This window comes from Macrobrachium rosenbergii, chromosome 33 (genome assembly GCF_040412425.1).
Source record: "Macrobrachium rosenbergii isolate ZJJX-2024 chromosome 33, ASM4041242v1, whole genome shotgun sequence".
NCBI classification, from domain to species: domain Eukaryota; kingdom Metazoa; phylum Arthropoda; class Malacostraca; order Decapoda; family Palaemonidae; genus Macrobrachium; species Macrobrachium rosenbergii.
This window is the reverse complement of record NC_089773.1, coordinates 3,267,501-3,287,500: the sequence shown is the minus strand read 5'-3', so window position 1 is coordinate 3,287,500 and position 20,000 is coordinate 3,267,501. Positions and strand designations below refer to the sequence as shown.

General features: G+C 36.5%; 1 protein-coding gene across 3 annotated transcripts in view; it reads left to right on the top strand.

The window, feature by feature from the left end:
* The window catches only part of LOC136855809 (lachesin-like), a 133,053-nt gene that overhangs the window by 108,989 nt on the left and 4,064 nt on the right, over positions 1-20,000 (top strand). Inside the window, exons 3-6 of one of the 3 annotated variants that reach the window (XM_067133164.1) lie at positions 4,310-4,520; positions 6,704-6,864; positions 17,310-17,448; positions 18,183-20,000. The exon at positions 18,183-20,000 is cut by the window's right edge and continues 1,420 nt beyond it. In XM_067133164.1, the coding sequence (XP_066989265.1) occupies positions 4,310-4,520; positions 6,704-6,864; positions 17,310-17,448; positions 18,183-18,499 (828 nt within the window). In that variant the 3' untranslated portion in view covers positions 18,500-20,000. The remainder of the gene's footprint in view (positions 1-4,309; positions 4,521-6,703; positions 6,865-17,309; positions 17,449-18,182) is intronic. The other 2 variants (XM_067133165.1, XM_067133166.1) reach the window with 2 other exon arrangements.

The window sequence follows — 20,000 nt, the reverse complement described above, 5'->3', positions numbered from 1 at the left end:
GATAAAATAAGACAATTGCAAAGTGGCATTTCATGAGCACGCAGGGGACACACAATCAGTTTTGAAATGCCCATTGAGACTGCAAATGAATTGGTATAGGAGGAAAAAATATGAGTGTTCAAAATATGACTGAAATGTTTATATTCATGGGCTGTTAAACAAATGAATTTGCCTGGAAAATGTCTCTGCGTCATTGCTTTTGTTTTTCCTGGCTTGCATTCCCCCCCGCCCCCCCCCCTTTTTTGTGAACAAAGTTGTGTGTAAACATATAACTTTTTTTGATGATTTATATTACTTTTGTTACTGACTGGCTAAGCGTTTGTATTCTTTTATATCTTTCCAGTTTCATATTTTTATTAATATTAATATCGTTTCCAACAGAACCTCGCGTTTTAATTTGATAATTTTTTTTTTAGGTTAGATACATATACGCATCGTAATAGCAATAGTAGCGGGCTCTCTCTTATGTGAAAAATGTATATAATATATCAGTTTCGAAATGCCTGCCTGACCTTTTGATAAACTGCAAAGGCATCATATGCATTACGATAGAGAATTTTGTTTGGGAACTTCGTACGCGCTTTTTCGAGATAAAAAAGATCGTCGACAGTTTTTTTTATAGATGAAATCTGCTCCATTTTGCATGAATAAAAAAACACAATACAAAAAAATAAATGTATTTAAATACCACGTATTACATACATTCATATATGCAGAGGTTGATAGAACAGGCAGTCCATAGCTTTATTTGTTTTAGCTGACTGCGAATAATCACAACTGACCATCACTGAAGCCACTGTCTCGATTCTGATTGGCCGTTTCATTTGGGAGCTTCCTCCAATCGCGATTAGTTCGAACGGTGTCGTTTGCGTGTTTTTACCGTCAGTTAAAAGCAAGTAAAAAAATGCTCTGAAGTTCTTTGGAGCAGTCGAGTTTTCTGCACAGCCGCTACAGCGTATAATCAAGGCCACCGAAAATGGATCTATCTTTCGGTGGTTTGGGTATAATGCTGTATGAGCCGCGACCCATGGAACTTTAACCAAGGCCCGGTGGTGGCCTATCCTATATCGTTGCCAGAAGTACGATTATGGCTAACTTTAACCTTAATTAAAATAAAAAGTACTGATGCTAGAGGGCTGCAATTTGGTATGTTTGATGATTGGAGGGTAGATGATCAACATACCAATTTGCAGCCCTCTAGCCTCAGTAGTTTTTAAGATCTGAGGGGGGGACAGAAAAAGTGCAGACAGAAAAAAGTGCGGACGGACAAACAGACAAAGTCAGCACAATAAAAAAAAACTGACCATATTCCCCAAACCCGTTAGAAATGAAGCTTATAAGAATTAGGGAACACAAAAGCAGGAGGACAGTTCTGAAGATTGTTGTTTTCCGCAGAGTAAATGAGGGAAGAGGTAGTTTGACAGGTTCGATGGAATTTGAAATAAGGTGAATATTTAACATTTCACCCAACTTACGTTTTATTAATACAGTATATAGATCATGCATAGTAAATAGGCCTCTTTTTGTATAAATGCTTATATAGATAAATTCTGCTTCTTATTTATAATGCAAAATCTATGTATTTACTTAATCTGCTTTTAGCTTTCTGTTAAAGAAAACTGTTGTGCTGACTTTGTCTGTTTGTCCGTCCTCACTTTTTTCTGTCCGCTCTCAGATCTTGAAAACAACTGAGGCTAGAGGGCTGCAAATTGGTATGTTGATCATCCACCCTCCAATCATCAAACATACCAAATTGCAGCCCTCTAGCCTCCTCAGTAGTTTTTATCTGTTTTTAAGGTTAAAGTTAGCTATAATCGTGCTTCTGGCAACGATATAGAAAAGACCACCACCGGGCCGTGATTAAAGTTTCATGGGCAGCGGCTCGTACAGCATTATACCGAGGCCACCGAAAGATAAATCTATTTTCGGTGGCCTTGATTATACGCTGTAGCGGCTGTACAGAAAACTTGTTTTTTTTTAATGAATGCACTGCTTATGTATATTAAACCTGCCCCAAATCAACCATGTTTTTAAAAGGACTACTCTGATAAAGCTTAAGCCTACCGTTTTTCAAGGAAATTTTCCCTCCCGCGAAACAAGAAATGAAAAGATAAAAGCATTTTTTGAATGCGCCTTTCTAGCTCGAAGTTCACTACGCTCGCGACCCATTTGACCTACATGAATCAAATCTCTACCTCATTAATACGGGAAAATAACGCCCTTCAAAAGCAAAAAAAAAAAAAAAAAACAAAAGATCCACTGGAAAAAGGGGTGATTAAAATATCCTTTGTTGCAGATTTTATTATGAAGTTTGTTATGTAGATTTTCACAAATACGGTCCATTCGACCCGTGAAAATTAAATTCACCTCATTTTTCCCCCCCTGAAAATAAAAAAACACATGAAAATAAATTGAAAGGAAAAAAGCAAAGAACTTTCTTTGTGCCTCGCCGATTGTCTGTGTGTGTACCTTTTATTAGTTTTCAAAATAAGTTATGTCGAAACCCTGTGCCTCTGTGCGATTGTTTTTTTTTTTTTTTCAGTTCAAATGAACAGCTATTGTGTATGGATAGATTATTTGCCGTTGCGGATATTCAGCAATAATACGCAACGCACCGAACATAATTTTTTATTTCTATTTTTTTGTTTTTTTTTTGTTTAGTCAAAAAGTCTGTAAACATTTCGAAGCAAACATGTCGGGTTATGAACTTGAAGTGCAAGCTTCCACATAGTATAAACAGACGTAAAGAGATGCACAATTGTGGACAGAAAAAATGAAAAAATAAGATTTAAACAAGTATTTAAAGAAGATAGATAACAATACAAATATACATTCTGAAAAGGGTCTTGGCTTTCGTTTTTAGGATGAGGTTGCTAGCCCCGTGCCCAAGACCCCACTCTGGTTATTGCACTTATTAAATTTTTGATATAGATATTACTATTTAAGCGACTGTGATCGTGCTATATGACGGGGAAAATGGTAGTTGGCTACTCAGAAAATACGTGCACACATTCACAAACTCACACACGTATTTATATATATTTATGTGTGTGCATATACAAATTATATATATATATATATATATATATATATATATATATATATATATGTATGTATGTATGTATGTATACATATATATATATACATATATATATGTATATATATATATATATATACATGTGTGTGTGAATAACATACAAACATAAAAACACAACGAAAAGTAAATCAAGACAAGCTACAAGCGTGAATAAAAAGTAACATTTCCGGAAAACGCAGAACAGAAACAAAGATAAAAAAGAAGAAGAAGAAGAATAGAATTAAAACGCAACGGATAAACAAAAACAAAAAGTTGAGAGAGACGAAACAGAAGAACGCAGTCGAGATGAAACATTAAGACAACTTTCGAAATCCACTGGAAAATCCACTGCCGTCTCTTGATAAATTTCTCTGGTCTTTTTATCTAGATACAGTTCCCATTACCTCCGAGATGCACGCATTAAAATGACAAATGTGGGTCCCGCTTGAAGGTTCTCTCTCTCTCTCTCTCTCTCTCTCTCTCTCTCTCTCTCTCTCTCTCTCTCTCTCTCTCTCTCTCTCTCTCTCTCTCCCCGCCTACCCGCATGTGCATTTCATATCACTTCTAATCCCACATGAATCTCTTTGATACTCTCTTTCTGTCTTTTTTTTATGTGTCTGTGTTTCGTATCTTTTCTCTCTTTCCATTGAATTCCTCTCTCTCTCTCTCTCTCTCTCTCTCTCTCTCTCTCTCTCTCTCTCTCTCTCTCTCTCTCTCTTCATTTGTAAGTTTCATATCCTTTGTGTGTGTTTGTAAGTTTCATATCCTCTCTCTCTCTCTCTCTCTCTCTCTCTCTCTCTCTCTCTCTCTCTCTCTCTCTCTTCATTTGTAAGTTTCATATCCTCTGTGTGTGTTTGTGTGTGTGTGTGTAAGTTTCATATCCTCTCTCTCTCTCTCTCTCTCTCTCTCTCTCTCTCTCTCTCTCTCTCTCTCTCTGTGTGTGTGTGTGTGTGTGTGTGTGTGTTCCATATACTGTTTCTCTTTCCACATGAAAGTCTCTCTATCTCTCTCTCTCTCTTCATTTACAAGTTTCATATCCTCTGTGTGTGTTTCATATACTGTTTCTCTTTCCACATGAAACTCTCACTCTCTCTCTCCAGACCTCCTCCCCAGCCATGCCCACCTCTCCCTCATCCCTCTCCCTCCGCAGCGATGGTGACGCACAAGGAAGTCCCAATTAACAAGGTGAGCGCCGTCTTCCTTTCTCACCCTCCTCTCCTCCTCCTTCTTCAGGTATCATGGGTCCGGATGAGAGACGCGGACATCCTGACGGTGGACAGGTACACCTTCGTCGGGGATGAGAGATTCGAGTCGCACTACTCCACCTCTCAGGAGACCTGGAACCTGGTCATCAAGTACGTGCAGGAGCGAGACGCCGGCCTCTACGAGTGCCAGGTATCCACTGAGCCGAAGATGAGCCAGCTCTTCAGCCTCCGAGTCGTCAGTGAGTTTGAATCATGGGTAATCTGGGGGTGTTGCCTCTTCATGCGATGAAAATGATCGGTGTATTTGCAGAGTGAAATTTTTATGGAGAGGTGATGTAGATATGCCAAAGGAATACTGAATGCATTTTGGCTATCAAGTGTGACAGTCTGAATGATGTTAGTGTACCTGAATATTGTTTTTTTTTTCAAGTTTCAGTTTTTTTTTTTAATAATCAAATTTTTTTTTAATATCTGAGAGTTTTCAAAGCTGAAATATGCTAAGACCGTCATTTATTTTGTCACCTTTTGTCAGTTATCTGTTGCATAATTTATGTGCATATATATGTATACATATATATATATATATATATATATACTGTATATATACATACATACATGCACATACATTATAATCTTTATATATACATATACATTATAGATATATATATATATATATATATATATATTTATATATATATATATATATATATATATATATATATATATACACATATATATATATATAATCAATTTTACATGTACTTTTACTAGCCTCGGCCATGCAACTCCTTAACTACTCCCAACTTCTGGAACACTCTTATCATCTCCACAAGCATCCATCCAAGAGGAAGATAAATGAGGCCAATTTCAAACCCTGCCGCCGAAGTAGGAAGTTTCCTCATTTATTCTCCACTTGGATACAAGGCTTGTAGAGATAAGTGTATCCAAAAAGAGTTGGGGGTTGCTGAGAAGTTAAGACATGATTATGAAAAATGCATGTGTATACATACACATACATACATACGTACACACACACACACATTTATATATATATATATATATATATATATATATATATATATATATATATATATATATATAAAATATATAGTCACACACAAACAATATATATTATATATATTGTTTGTGTGTGTACACTATATATGTGGGTGTGTTGTGTGTATGTATGTGTGTATGTATCCCATAGCAGTATGAACATAAATCTGTATTAGGAACCAATAAAATCATGCACATTCATTATTAAGATGACATATAGAAGCCTTCGAGCAAATATGTATGGGAGTACGCAAGTACAAGTATTTCAATTTCGCGTCGTGTTTGTGTCAGTGAGAATAATCCGTGCCTTATTCAAATACGTGTAATTAACATTTCCTGATATATATCTGTATGACTGTGCGCGTTATAACCTAATGCAGATTGCATAAAAAAAATCAAACCCCTTTGGTTTCTACAGAGCAGTGGTTCTTAAACTAGGGGTAATTACCCCTGTGGGGTTAATGAAGCCGTTTCTGGGGGGTAACGAGGCACCTAAATTCCAATTTGTAATAAAAGGAACAATGCTTTATGCTTTCATTTTAATGTTTTGTCAAAGGAATAATGTCTAAAATCTAAATTCTTTATCTCTTAATACTGCAGTAAAAGTGAAATTAATTTCTCACATATAAAATGTCTCAGAAATTAAGCCTTCCAATATTTTCTTTCCTTTGTGTTATAACTTCACATAACTGAAGAGGATTGGAGTAGGGGTCATGGTGATCTATCGCACCACTGCCCCCGGGGGTAACGATACCAAAAAATTTGAGAACCACTGCAACAGAACAATGAACGTCCGCAGTTTTCCATCACTGAAGATATATCCAGGGCGATTTAGAGAAGTAGTTGCCAAATCGGCGTATTCCTGGAGTGTGGAATTCTTTGGGTCGCTGACCTGAATTTTGATTAGCTGTGACATTGCTAGACTGAATGAATCTGAAATTGCTAGACTGAATGAACCTGAATTGTGGGCGAGAAGAATAATAGGGCACTCGTTGTTGGAAGCATTTGAATTGTGGGCGAGGGATATGTTAACAAGGCACCTGGGGTTGTTTGCATTTGAATAATGGGTAGAGCGTGAAGAGTTAAAATGGACAAATAAAATCAAAATGCAATAAGACTGCACTGAATGACATTGAATGAGAGAAGCAGTTTTTTGAAAATTGGAAGAAACGATGCTTTGACTACTCGCTTTTAAACAACCCCCCCCCCAAAAAAAAAAAAACAGGAAAAGTTAATAAAAGAATAAAAACAATGCACCCATTTTCAACCCCCCAAAAAAAGGAAAAAGTCAGCAAAAGAATAAAAACGATACAAAATTATTCACCTTTTCCTTTTCTCTCTGTCTCTCCCTCGCCCGTGCCAACAGTACCCAAAGTGACCATCTCGCCTCCCGGAGACAGATTCGTCAAGTCAGGGAGCCAGGTCCAGGTCGACTGTCAGATTTCGGATGTGGTCCAGCTGCCTGACTACATTTTCTGGTACCGTGAAGGCAAGAGGGTTCTCGACCAGACAGATCCCAATATGTTGGTAAGTGTAAGCGTTTAAGTCCTCTATGTTTACTTTATTTACTCCCAATATGTTGGTAAGTGTGAGCTTATAAGTCCTCTATTTTTACTTCATTTACTCCCAATATGTTGGTAAGTGTGAGCGTTTAAGTCCTCTGTGTTTACTTCATTTACTCCCAACATGTTGGTAAGTGTGAGCGTTTAAGTCCCTCATGTTTACTTCATTTACTCCCAACATGTTGGTAAGTGTGAGCGTTTAAGTCCCTCATGTTTACTTCATTTACTCCCAACATGTTGGTAAGTGTGAGCGTTTAAGTCCCTCATGTTTACTTCATTTACTCCCAACATGTTGGTAAGTGTGAGCGTTTAAGTCCCTCATGTTTACTTCATTTACTCCCAACATGTTGGTAAGTGTGAGCGTTTAAGTCCCTCATGTTTACTTCATTTACTCCCAACATGTTGGTAAGTGTGAGCGTTTAAGTCCCTCATGTTTAATTCATTTACTCCCAACATGTTGGTAAGTGTGAGCGTTTAAGTCCCTCATGTTTACTTTATTTACTCCCAACATGTTGGTAAGTGTGAGCGTTTAAGTCCCTCATGTTTACTTTATTTACTCCCAATATGTGGGTAAGTGTGAGCGTTTAAGTCCCATATGTTTACTTTATTTACTCCCAATATGTGGGTAAGTGTGAGCGTTTAAGTCCCATATGTTTACTTTATTTACTCCCAATATGTGGGTAAGTGTGAGCGTTTAAGTCCCTTTTCACTCCTTTTGCACCTCATGCTGGTACTCAGAGTTGTTTTAACGTACTATACACTGTGAGCTGATACATGTGAGGTAAGTGTATGCAGACTTCTACTATTAGTACTACAACTAAGCACATTTCATGTCGTTCCACTGTGTTCACTAAAAAGTCGAACAAAAGAAAACAAATATATGAATGAATGAATAATTTGATAAACAAATAGATATTTTCGGTCAAATGACTATTTGAGTAAAGAAGTAAAAATATTCTAGGTCAAATGACTATTTAAGTCAACAAATAAAAATATTCTAGGTCAAATGATTACTTGAGTAAACAAGTAAAAATATTTTAGGTCAAGTGATTGAGTAAACAAATAAAAAACAGTTTAGGTCAAGTGATTTTTTGAGTGAACAAATAAAAATATTTTAGGTCAACTGATTTTTTGAGTAAACAAAAAATATTCTAGGTCAGATGATTGAGTAAACATAAATATATTTTAGGTCAAATGACTATTTGAGTAAACATAGTTAGGAATAATTTGATAGGTTAATCAATACTTTACGTCGTCATGATCATTTACATACATATTCTATCACTGTGAGGAGATAAACCGATTTTTTTGTTATACAGATAAAAAGGAAAATCTTTAAGTCAACACAGAGAAAACATTCAACCGACATCATGGCGGAGAAATAAAAAACATCCATCAAGGTGGATTAACAGGAAAAGTTCCATCAGGGTAGAGAAGTTTTTATAAAAAATATATGACACCATAGTGGAAAATTGAAAAAAACTTTGGACAGGTAAAAAGAATTTCCATCATGGCTGAGAAATCTGAAAAAAGCTTGGTATTGTAATTAAGAAATTTTAAAAAATCAAATTCGTTATGGAAGAGAAGAAAGAACTTGAAAAAAAGCTTAATATTTTAATTAATAAGTAAAAAGTTAAATTCATAAAGGTAGGGGAAAAGCTTGACACCTTAAAAAAAATCAACATCACGGTACAAAAACACAAAAAAAAATCAGAGTGGTGAAATGAAAAAAATAAATCCCACCATGCTGGATAAATACCAAGTGTAAACAGGAGGCAAGAGGTTGATATTATAATTAAGAAATATAAAAAGATTAAAATCTTTGTGGAAGAGAAGAAAAAAAACTTGAAAAAAGCTTAGTATTATAATTAATGAATACAAAAAAAAAATAAATTCATAACGGTAGAGAAAAAACTTCACACCTGGAACAAAAAAATTGACATCATGGTACAAAAAAATCCTAGTGGTGAAGTGAAAAAAAAAAAAAGTCCCATCGTGCTGGATAAATACCCAGAGTAAACAGGAGGCAATGGGTGAAAAGAAATCCTGCGCTTTTGATACAGAGTTCAACATCGTGTTTGGTCAGACTCGAGTTTTCTGTTGTTTGACTTTCATTAAAACAAAAGAGTGGAGCGCTCCAATTTGAGCTCCAAAGCGTGCTCCAGTTTCACTCCTGGCTGGCTGGAGTTTTGAGTAAGCTGTGCCCAAGAATATATGGAGAGAGAAAGAGAGAGAACACTCGAAGCAGTTTTGTAACAGATGATGAGGTGATTTCATAACACGAAAAAAAAGTGCTTATCTTATTTCTGACGAGCTTGTTAGCGCGCGCTACGCGCGCTGGAACGGCACTGCTGTCTACCCTACTCTCCCGGTCCCCTACCTACCCTGTCCCCACCTGGGGCGAACATACAGGTTTGCAGGAGGAGGGGGGATGTCTCCCTTACTCTCCCATTCCCCTACCTACCCCGCCCCCACCTGGGGCGGACAAACAAGTTTAAGGAGGAGGCTGGATGTCTCCCCTACCCTCCCGTTCCCCTACCTACCCCGCACCCACCCAGGGCGGACAAACAGGTTTGCAGGAGGAGGGTAGACGTCTCCCCTATTGTCCCATTTTCCTCCCGTAAAAAATGCGCCGAGGTTTCTTCGGAGCAATCGAGTTTTCTGTATAACGTATAATCAAGACCACTGAAAATAGATCTATCTTTCGGTGGTCTCGGTATAATGCTGTATGAGCCGCGGCCCATGAAACTTTAACCACGGCCCGGTGGTGGCATGGCCTATATCGTTGCCAGACTCACGATTATGGCTAACCTTAACCTCAAATAAAATCAAAACTACTGAGGAGGCTAGAGGGCTGCAATTTGTTATGTTGGTGATTGGAGGGTGGATGATCAACATACCAATTTGCAACCCTCTAGCCTCAGTGGTTTTTAAGATCTGAGGGCGGACAGAAAAAGTGCGGACGGACAGACAAAGCCGGCGCAACAGTTTTCTTTTACAGAGAACTAAAAGGGAAAAAACTCACCACAAAACGATTGATGTCAGAACCATGTCAGCTGTAACAAGAGTTATTCTGTTAAAAAATAAACTTCTACTACATATATATAGTTACATTGAAGTATCGCTGAACCTTCCATTTTTTTGTCAATTTACAATTGAGTTACGCGGGTTATTTCCAGTACTGCGTTGTTTTTAGACGGAAAAATATTATATACACTTTCATTGACCATCCGGCGAACTGGAATTGCTTTATCAAAGAAAAAATGTTTACGCAAATATTTCTGACATGAGGTTATGTAATTTGTAAAGGGTAGGCGATTCAGTCGGTTTAATTCATATGATATATGTATATATATATATATATGTATATATATACATATATACATATATAGTACATATATATATAACATTTGGATCTTTCGGCTTCGTAGTTACAAGCATATCCAAAAAGCGCGAAGAATTCGAGAAGTTAAGAGGCATTGTGGCTATTAGAATTACATATGTGTCAGGTAAAAGTGACCAGTAGATTCTACATATATATATATATATATATATATATATATATATATATATATATATATATATATATATATATATATATATATATATATATATATATATATATATGTATTATATATACTGTACATATATATATATATATATATATATATATATATATATATATATATATATATATATATATATATACACACATATAAATATATACTCGTATATAAATATAAATATATATATTAATTATATATCTCCCATGGACATCCGCAGTCGAAATGTCACCAGAACTCTCGACTCTATCCACAATAAATGGCGAACCGACCCGCATGAAATACCTGCTAAAAATAAATTTACCAAAACCTGTCATATAAAAACGAAGCAATCCATAAAAGTGAATCACTTTTCGATGAATACCGAATCCATAAAAGGTAGACGAATCCCGAAAGGTTCCTGCCGCCGCGCATAAAAATATAAACCTCGTTTTGTGTGTGGACAAAAGCCGAAAAAAGGCTGAATGAGTTGCCAGCGTGTAGATGAAAAAGATGCGCGCAAGCACGCACGAACCAACATATGCGGATGCACAAGCGATCACATGCATTATACACAAGCATTTTAAAAAGAACCACTTAAGGCCGATTCACATTATAACATCACGTCACCGACACATCACGTCACGTCAAAGTACGTGAGAATTTCTTACATGTAATCAAATGGACATGTTCACACCATCACGTCAGGTCGCCATCAAGCACGCGTCATCCACCGTCACATCACGACACGTTTTCTTGGAAAGAATACTTTGACGTGACGTGACGTGACGTGACGTGACGGTGCTTATGGAAGTTTCTCAATAACGCTACCTCTGTGAGTCGCTGAGGTTGAGCAAGAACTGAACCGAACGGGATTGTGATGGATAGTGTGAATGCAAGGCACGGCTGATGTCGGGACGGTGACGTGACGTGATGTGTCGGTGACGTGATGGTATAATGTGAATGAGGCTTTATGCTGCAAAAGCTGATGAAAACGCAAGATCACATGTACGAAGAAACAAACATGATATGCGCTCGGAACCAAACGCGCAAGGACAGAGACACAAGTAAGGCACAAGCAAAACAAACAAACGATCAAGTTTACAACGACACACAGCGAAAACATAAACAAGCAAAAATCAACAAACTTGAAAAAAAGTAAAAACAGTTTTTCTAATTCCTTCAAATATGCTCTTTCAGTCAATAAAAGCTGATTACAATTTTAATTTCCAACTTCTGTTTTTTTTCTGACTTTGAGAATCTTATTATATACTCCTACATCACACGTTTTCCCCAGACCTCCGCCAAACCAGGACGTTAGATCTCGCCTCCTGTGGAACTATATTAGCGTCTGCTGAAATACACACACACACACATATATATAACATATATATGTATGCGTATGTGTATGCATGTGTACATGTATATACATATGTATAAATTTGCATTTAGTTGTTGGTTGTACGATGAATATAAAATCATGCAAATCTCTCTCTCTCTCTCTCTCTCTCTCTCTCTCTCTCTCTCTCTCTCTATATATATATATATATATATATATATATATATATATATATATATATATATATATATATATATATATATATATATATATATATATATATATATATATATATATATATATACATATATATATATATATATATATATATATATATACATACATATATACACACATATATATATATGTATATATGTACATACATACACGTCAAGCTTTGTCCCCTTAAGCCATAAAAACAAATGGCCGAGATAAAAGCTAATGCTAGTTCCATTTGTATCTATCTCTTTGGGGTTTTTCTTTTTTTCCTTTCGTCTTTCTTTATTGTATTTTGCCTTAATCTGGGTATTACAGAGCTTACAGAGACTGGGTTGTTTCGTGGCTACTCTATTTTATACAGGGAGTCGGACTTCACTTTCCTCTAGATAGATTTAACTTATATTTATTCTTCTTTGTCAATTTTCTTCTGTAGTTTTAGTTTTCTGTAAAAGAAAATTGCGGAGAGGCTTTGTCTGTCCGTCCGAACTTTATTCTGTCGGCAGTTTTTCTGTTCGCCCTCAAATCATAAAAACTACCGAGGCTAGAGAGCTGGAAATTGGTATGTTGATCATCCACCCTCCAATCATCAAACATACCAAATTGCAGCCCCCTAGACTCAGTACTTTTTATTTTATTTAAAGTTAAACATAGCCATAATCGTGCTTCTGGCGACGATATAGGATAGGCCGCCACCAGGCGGTGTTTAAAGTTTCATGGAGCCGCGGCTCATACAGCATTATACCGAAACTACCGAAAGGTAGATCTGTTTTCGGTGACCTGTTTCTTCGGCGCATTTTTTGCTTGTTTCATTCAGGTCTGAATATTTTCTTGAGCTAATTGCCGTCCTCTGTCACAATTAAGAATTTGAGACTCTTCTTTTTCGAGTGAACTTTTTCGTTTATTTAATTATGATTTTAAGACTTCTCGTTTTTTTTTCTTCTGATTTTACAAACTATTGATTTTTTTCGGTTATACTTTGTAAATGTGTATTGAAAACAGTAATCCACTTCATTTCTAAAATAATAGTAATAATAATAATAATTATTATTTATTATTATTATTATTATTATTATTATTATTATTATTATTATTATTATTATTATTATTATTATCGGAGAAAAAAATTCACAATTATGTACGATTGCAAATATATTTAAAAATAAATCTAAATAGTTTTTAGGGAATCTGTTCGATTATTATTATTATTATTGTTATTATTATTATTATTATTATTATTATTATTATTATTATTATTATTATTATCATCAGTGAAAACCAGAAAGACCTGGAGTTAAAACCTACTGAAATCCAGCGGCAATTTCCACCCCTGGCGAAAGCGCTAATTAGCATTATTGTTATGTATTTTTGGCTCCACGGAAACACACAGGGCTCAAATCGGATTAAAAAGTATGTCATTATGATCCTCACCTTGTGATGATTAAAGCTTTTTTTTTTTCGTTTGACGTCTCTGTTTAAGAGGATTATGGATGTACAGACGCTACAATAATAATAATAATAATATTATTATTATTATTATTATTATTCATCTGCACTCATCATATATGTTTAATAAAAGTGGTTATTAATTCACAAGAATATAATAATAATAATAATAATAATAATAATAATATTTGATATTATTATCATTATTATTATTATTATTATTATTATTATTATTATTATTATTATTATTATTATTATTATTATTATTCATCTGCTCTCATCATGTATGTTTAGCAAAAGTGGTTACTAATTCACAAAGTCGCGTACCAAAAAGAGAGAGAGAAGACAAATCTTTGTGAAAGGGGGTATTGTTTTGCACTTACAAAAACACCAATAAATAAAGACGCAAAGACTAAATAAAAGCAAATTTACAGACAAGTAAAAATTGCGTGAAAAACACCAGGAAACTTTCGGCTCTTACTGTTCTTTTTCCCGGCCTTATGCCAGCGCGGCATCCATCTCTTTGGCGCATCCCGTAACATCCATGTGTTTGTTTCACCTTGCAGTCATTAGTCGACCAATATTAGCCAACGATTTATAAAAAAAAAAAAAAAAAATCTTTCCAAACTTCCGTCTACCATGAAACTCGTCCGGCATGAGATATATTTGCCCTCGAAAAAAAAAAAAGTTTATCTGAAAAAAAAAAAAAAAAGCTCGCCGCTGCATTTCCGAGAACCGTGGCAAACACGGCTGTGAAAAAATGTTTATAGTCAATCTTGGGAAAGGGCTGTTAGGGAGATTCGAACTCCATCGCCATTGCGTCAGCGAGAATGGGGGAAAAAATCGGGGAAAAATTAAAGCGGAGTTGTTTGGTCAGGGGAATCATTTCCATCATTCAATTAACCGGGGCGGGATTGGGATTAACCCCTACGTACCAACCACCAGCCTGGATGGAAGCCGGGGGGGGGGGGGTCAGGGCCAAGATCAGTGCCAATACATTATTGTTGTTAGATTTCCCCTCCCTCCGTAGGGGGGTAGTGCTGTCAGTGCACCTCACGTGGTACACTGTAGGCATTACTTAAGGGCCCTTAGCTGCAACCTCTCATTTCTTTTACTGTACTTTCCAACCTCTCTAAAAATTGTTTCCTAGTGCAGCTGCGAGGTTTCCCTCCTGTTGCGCCTTTCAAACCTTCTTACTGGGTGTCAGTTTCCCTTTCAGCGCTGAATGACCTCATAGGTCCCAGCGCTTGTCCTTTGGTCTAAATTCTATATTGACTTCAATTCAGTATATACATATCAGCCACCAGGCTGGATGGAAGCGGGAATCACTGCTTATATCAGCAATAAATACACTGAAAATTCCTATTTGAGTCTCTGTATGAACTTTCCACTTTGTGGAAAGCATATTGTTCCCGCAGGTATACGCAAATCTCCAAATCATTGTATCAAGTCTCCTCTAAATAATACGGTTCTGAATGCTAATTAATATAATCCTAAACTTTCATGATTTCTAAACAGTTTTTCAACTATTTTTTTCATGGACTTTGACAGGAGGGTACCCAGTGGTCCTTTAATAATCTGGTCAAATGATTACGAAAGAGACTTATTCCGAGGTCATCAGTTCGCAAATGTAAATATGACGGTTTCTAATGCTAATTACTATTGTCATTAAGCTTTCGTCATTTCTTCCACCCTTCACGAAAATCGACATGATGGTCCACTATAGTCTTTTATGGTCCACTATAATCTTTTAGTTATGTGACCAAACGATTATGAGATATACTTATTTCAAGGTCAACGGCTCGCAGTCATTAGCAGATATCATTAAAAGCAGAATTAAAAATCGCTCTGAGTATAGTAAGCAGTTCAAGCAGAATTTTAATACCATTTCAATTGGGGATCAGTCTCCAATCATATGTTTCCTTGATAACCTTTTCGAATATACAGTCCCCTTTCATTAATTTTACTGTACCTCTGTTCATATTCTCTCTCTTCCATCTTACTTTCCTCAACCCTCTCCTAACAATTGATTCATAGTGCAACTGCTTTGAATTTTTCCTCCTGTTAAACCTTTCAGACCTTTCAACTCTCAATTTCTCTCTCAGCGCTGAATGACCTCTTTGGTCCCAGCGCTTGTCCATGGGCCAAAACTATCAGAGAATTGGACCTGGAGCAATTTAAAAAGAAATAAAGTGAAAAGTCACCCAGATGTTCAGCGCTGAATTCTCCGGAATTAAAATAAACTTTTGAAGTCGTTGATGTATTCACAGCCAGTGACCTTTTAAATACTCGTTATGTTCTTCGCCCTTGTGAAATTTATTCTTTATAGACAATTACACTGGTAATTGGTCATCATCATCATCATCATCATTATTATTATTATTATTTTTATTTATTATTATTATGTTTTTTATTTTTTTTATTTTTTATTCATTATTTATTATTATTATTATTATTATTATTATTATTATTATTATTATTATTGTTGTTGTTTTTTATTATATTTATTTTATTTTATTTTATTATTATTATTATTATTATTATTATTATTATTATTATTATTATTATTATTATCACAGCTGATGCAGAGAAACTATGTATTTAACATTATGCTCCTCTTTTTGCGACATGGTGTAATGAGTTAACGAGTGAGTCATTATATTACAGTAAGGAGGGTATGGATCTTGTCTGACAGAGACAGGAAGCCCAGAACCTGGGTACCTACCTTCTACAAAATATCATTTGGCTGGTGATGCAAGAGGTTGGTTCCTGGGCTTGATGAACAGAAGAAATGTGGATATACCTTGTAGTTTTTTAGTTTTCTGAAAAGAAAACTATTGCGCCGACTTTGTCTGTCCGTCTGCACTTTTTTCTGCCCGCCCTCAGATCTTAGAAACTACCGAAGCTAGAGGGCTGCAAATTGGTATGTTGATCATCCACCCTCCAATCATCAAACATACCAAATTGCAGCCTTCTAGCCTCATCAGTATTTTTGATTTTATTCAAGGTTAAAGTTAGCCATAATCTTGCTTCTGGCAACGATGTAGGCCAGGCTACCACCGTGCCGTGGTTAAAGTTTCATGGGCCTCGACTCAAACAGCGTTATACCGAGACCACCGAAAGATAGATATATTTTCGGTGGCCTTGATTATATGCTGTACAGAAAACTCGACTGGGCCGAAGAAATTTGACTTCGGCGCACTCTGTACTTGTTCTATTATTGTTGTCACTTGGAGGCCAAAATGAGTGTAACTTGCAAAGCAAACTTGCACAGAACTGAAGGCCTACTTGGCAAGGCACAAAGGACCTCACAGAAAATAGCAAATGCTTAAAACTAAAAGATGAATTAGCTCCACACACAGGCAGTAATTAAGGAAGTGTTCAGGAACACTGAGGAAATAGAAAAGGCGTGTTGAAGTATCATTGAAACCTCATTGAAATTCACAAGCCTCAATATCCACATCTCTGTGAGGAGTCCCATTCCATGAGAATGTTCTCTGAAGTGAAGATACTCAAGGGAAGTATTTTCATCGCTCTATTGTATAATGCTGTATTTATCTGTTTATTTGTTTTCATGAGTGTAACAAAGTCTAGGGGTACTAAAAACCAAATTTAGATTTACTGTCTTCCATCTCAGGGCCATCCCATCCTTACCACTGGTGCTTATGTAGGAATACAAAATGAGCTTTGGGATGATCTGTAAAATACGTGAAGTTAGGACTTCATGCCTTTGCCGCTTCTTATACTTACACCACTCTTAATGGTATTTATACCCCAATGTAAATACATTCTGTTAATAATTATCCTTGTTTTAAAAGTAACTTTCAAAACAAAACTAATAAAGAAAATGGATTATTTCTTCCACAGGTGACAGTAAATCAAACAGGAGCGGAGTCAATCACCTCTACCTTCATCATCCACAAGGTTAAAAGAGAGGACAGCGGGAACTACACCTGCATGCCTTCCAACCTGCACGCAGCATCTGTCACCTTGCACGTACTTAATGGTGAGTCCATTAGATGATGCTACTGATGGTAAGGTTTTGCGTCACTCACTTGTACTCAATGGTGTATAATTCCTAAGGAGAGGAGAGACGGTAAAACTATACTTCACTTCAAATTCCAGTATTAAATTGATAATGTTGGGGCAAGTAAATCTCCGAAGAAATGATAAACTGAAGAACTGTTCTGAATTTGAACTTATTCTCATAAAAGTGATGCTGAAATCATGCCTGAGCCTAGGTAACCCATTGCAAAGTATTACCTAAGAGGTTCCCATACTACAATAGGCACATTGTAAGCTTGATTTAAAGAAATTGGGGCACATACTGTATGGGTTTAGGCTCAAAGTTTTTCATCAGAAATCCTACAGTTTATTAATCTCTCCTTTCCTAACAACCGCAATATTTTAATCTTTTGCCTTGTTCTACCATGAGAACTGCCATAGCCGTGATAATGGACATAAATAAAAGCTTTGTCTCTTTTTTCAAGAAAGTCTGATCAAGCGTAACTTCACTATCCTCATTCCTTTGGCAACCTGGAATTCACAAGGAATTCATTAGTACTTGAGTAACAAAGTCCTGTTAGGAACATAAGAGAGGGGATGTTCACTAACAATATCTAAAACTTCCAGTTTTAAGTTACACCCTTTCTACCTGTTGTCATATTATCATACAGTTCTCCTCCTGAACTGCTATGAAAATTCATATATTATGAAACGAGGTTTCCCCTTTTTTCCCAGAAGAACATCCTGCTGGTCTTCAGGGTGAGCGTAACACTAGCACTTCCAGCAATCTTAGGACCAACATCTTCACTACCCTGTGCGCTCTACTGGTCTTGATTGCTTGGTCTCCAGGGATTGAAGCTTTCTATTTCAATGACAGGGAGCCCCAGGTTTCAGAACAGGACGATTCTGAAAGGCTGGAGGTTATTCATTCAGTGTCTACATCTAGCCACGAGACTATTTTGAAAGGCATTTCCATATCAGAGGATTCGATGGAATCCCATCGACAGGTTCCTGAAGTACGACGGGCGCTCGCTGTTACTTCTAGAAGGTGATGCAATGGGCCCCATTCATTATTTGATAAACTCTAAAAGTAAATATTGTAAATATTAGTCAACTTTCTATATCTTTGGGTATGTGGAGTGGACAGCAAAGAAAACCCCAAGTCTTTTTTCAATAAAATCTCATCTGTACCATTTCTTTGAAACATTAACACAGACAATAATTGTCCAGAGATAGTCGTTATAAAAGATGTTATTAATAGTCTTATCTTCTGAAACATACAGACAAGCACCAGAGAAGTAGGGTATACAACAGACTTGTTAGTATCTGGTTGACAGGACATTGCAATATACCTACCAACCGACAGGACACAGTGAGACAAGAGGATTGGTTGCTGTTGTAAGGCATACCATAATCGATAGAATGTGGTAAGACTGTGACGGGCAGGATGCTGTAGGATATTTTTTGATTAGTGGAATGTTGGAAGACTGTTGTAGGTAGAATGTGGCTAGAACGTGTTCGATGAGTATTAAGTATGCTCTGTATTTTGCAATATCATGGGATACTCTGAGTGGTAGGATGCTGTAAGACAGTCAGTAATAAACAGGATTTGGTATGATATTCTGTGATTGGTATAAGATAGTTCATGATAGGAAGAATGTTACTGAGTAATCTGCAATTTACAGGATGTGTTCAATAGCTTGTGGGGCAAGAAGAATGTTGGAATACTCTGTGGCAATAAGAAGGTACTAGGACAATGAGGCTGGTGGGATTTAGCTCTGTAACTAGTAGGATATAGTAAGATGTCCTGTAACTGATAGGATTTGGTGAGGTGCTCTGCAACCGTTAGGTTGTGAAAGGTACTCTGTGGTAGGTGACTGATAGGATGTGGTAAGACATCACAACAAGTAGAATGTGGAGAGGCGCTTAGTACTGATAGACGATTGTAAGACACTCAGGGACTGTAAGGGCGTGATATGGTGCTCCATAATTGGTAAAACTGCTACTGGAGCAGTGCTGTAAGACACTGTTGATTATAGGAAGTGTTTAGGTATTCTGGGACAGGTAGAGGCTGTGGTATTGACAGGATGCTGCCAGGTGCTCTGTAATAAATAAGATTTTGTAGGATACACTGACTGGTACATACGACGCTGGTCATGAACTTGATCAAAGAAATATGTTGTCAGGCCAGCATATATTTTAAAAGACCATGAAGTGAAAATCAAGGTAACTAAGTGTTATGATCAACCTAAAATTTTATTGTTCAGTCCCAGCTACAGATTTGACGTTGAGAGGCAATGAGTAAAACTCCTAATATGCACATGACGCGACAGTGATGCTCTTAATGGAAGCAACAAAGATATCAGAGCATTGGTGGGTTCAGGCATCAACTGACGGTAACTCTCACAACAGAGACAGTGCTGAAATGGAAACCTCACTAAGTTTAGTGACCTTCAAGCTAAACTTCCAAAAAAAAAAGACATTGGTTTGAATACCCTACAATCTCTCCTTTAGGGAAAAATATCTGTTGTCAAGACTCAGAAAATTATTCTT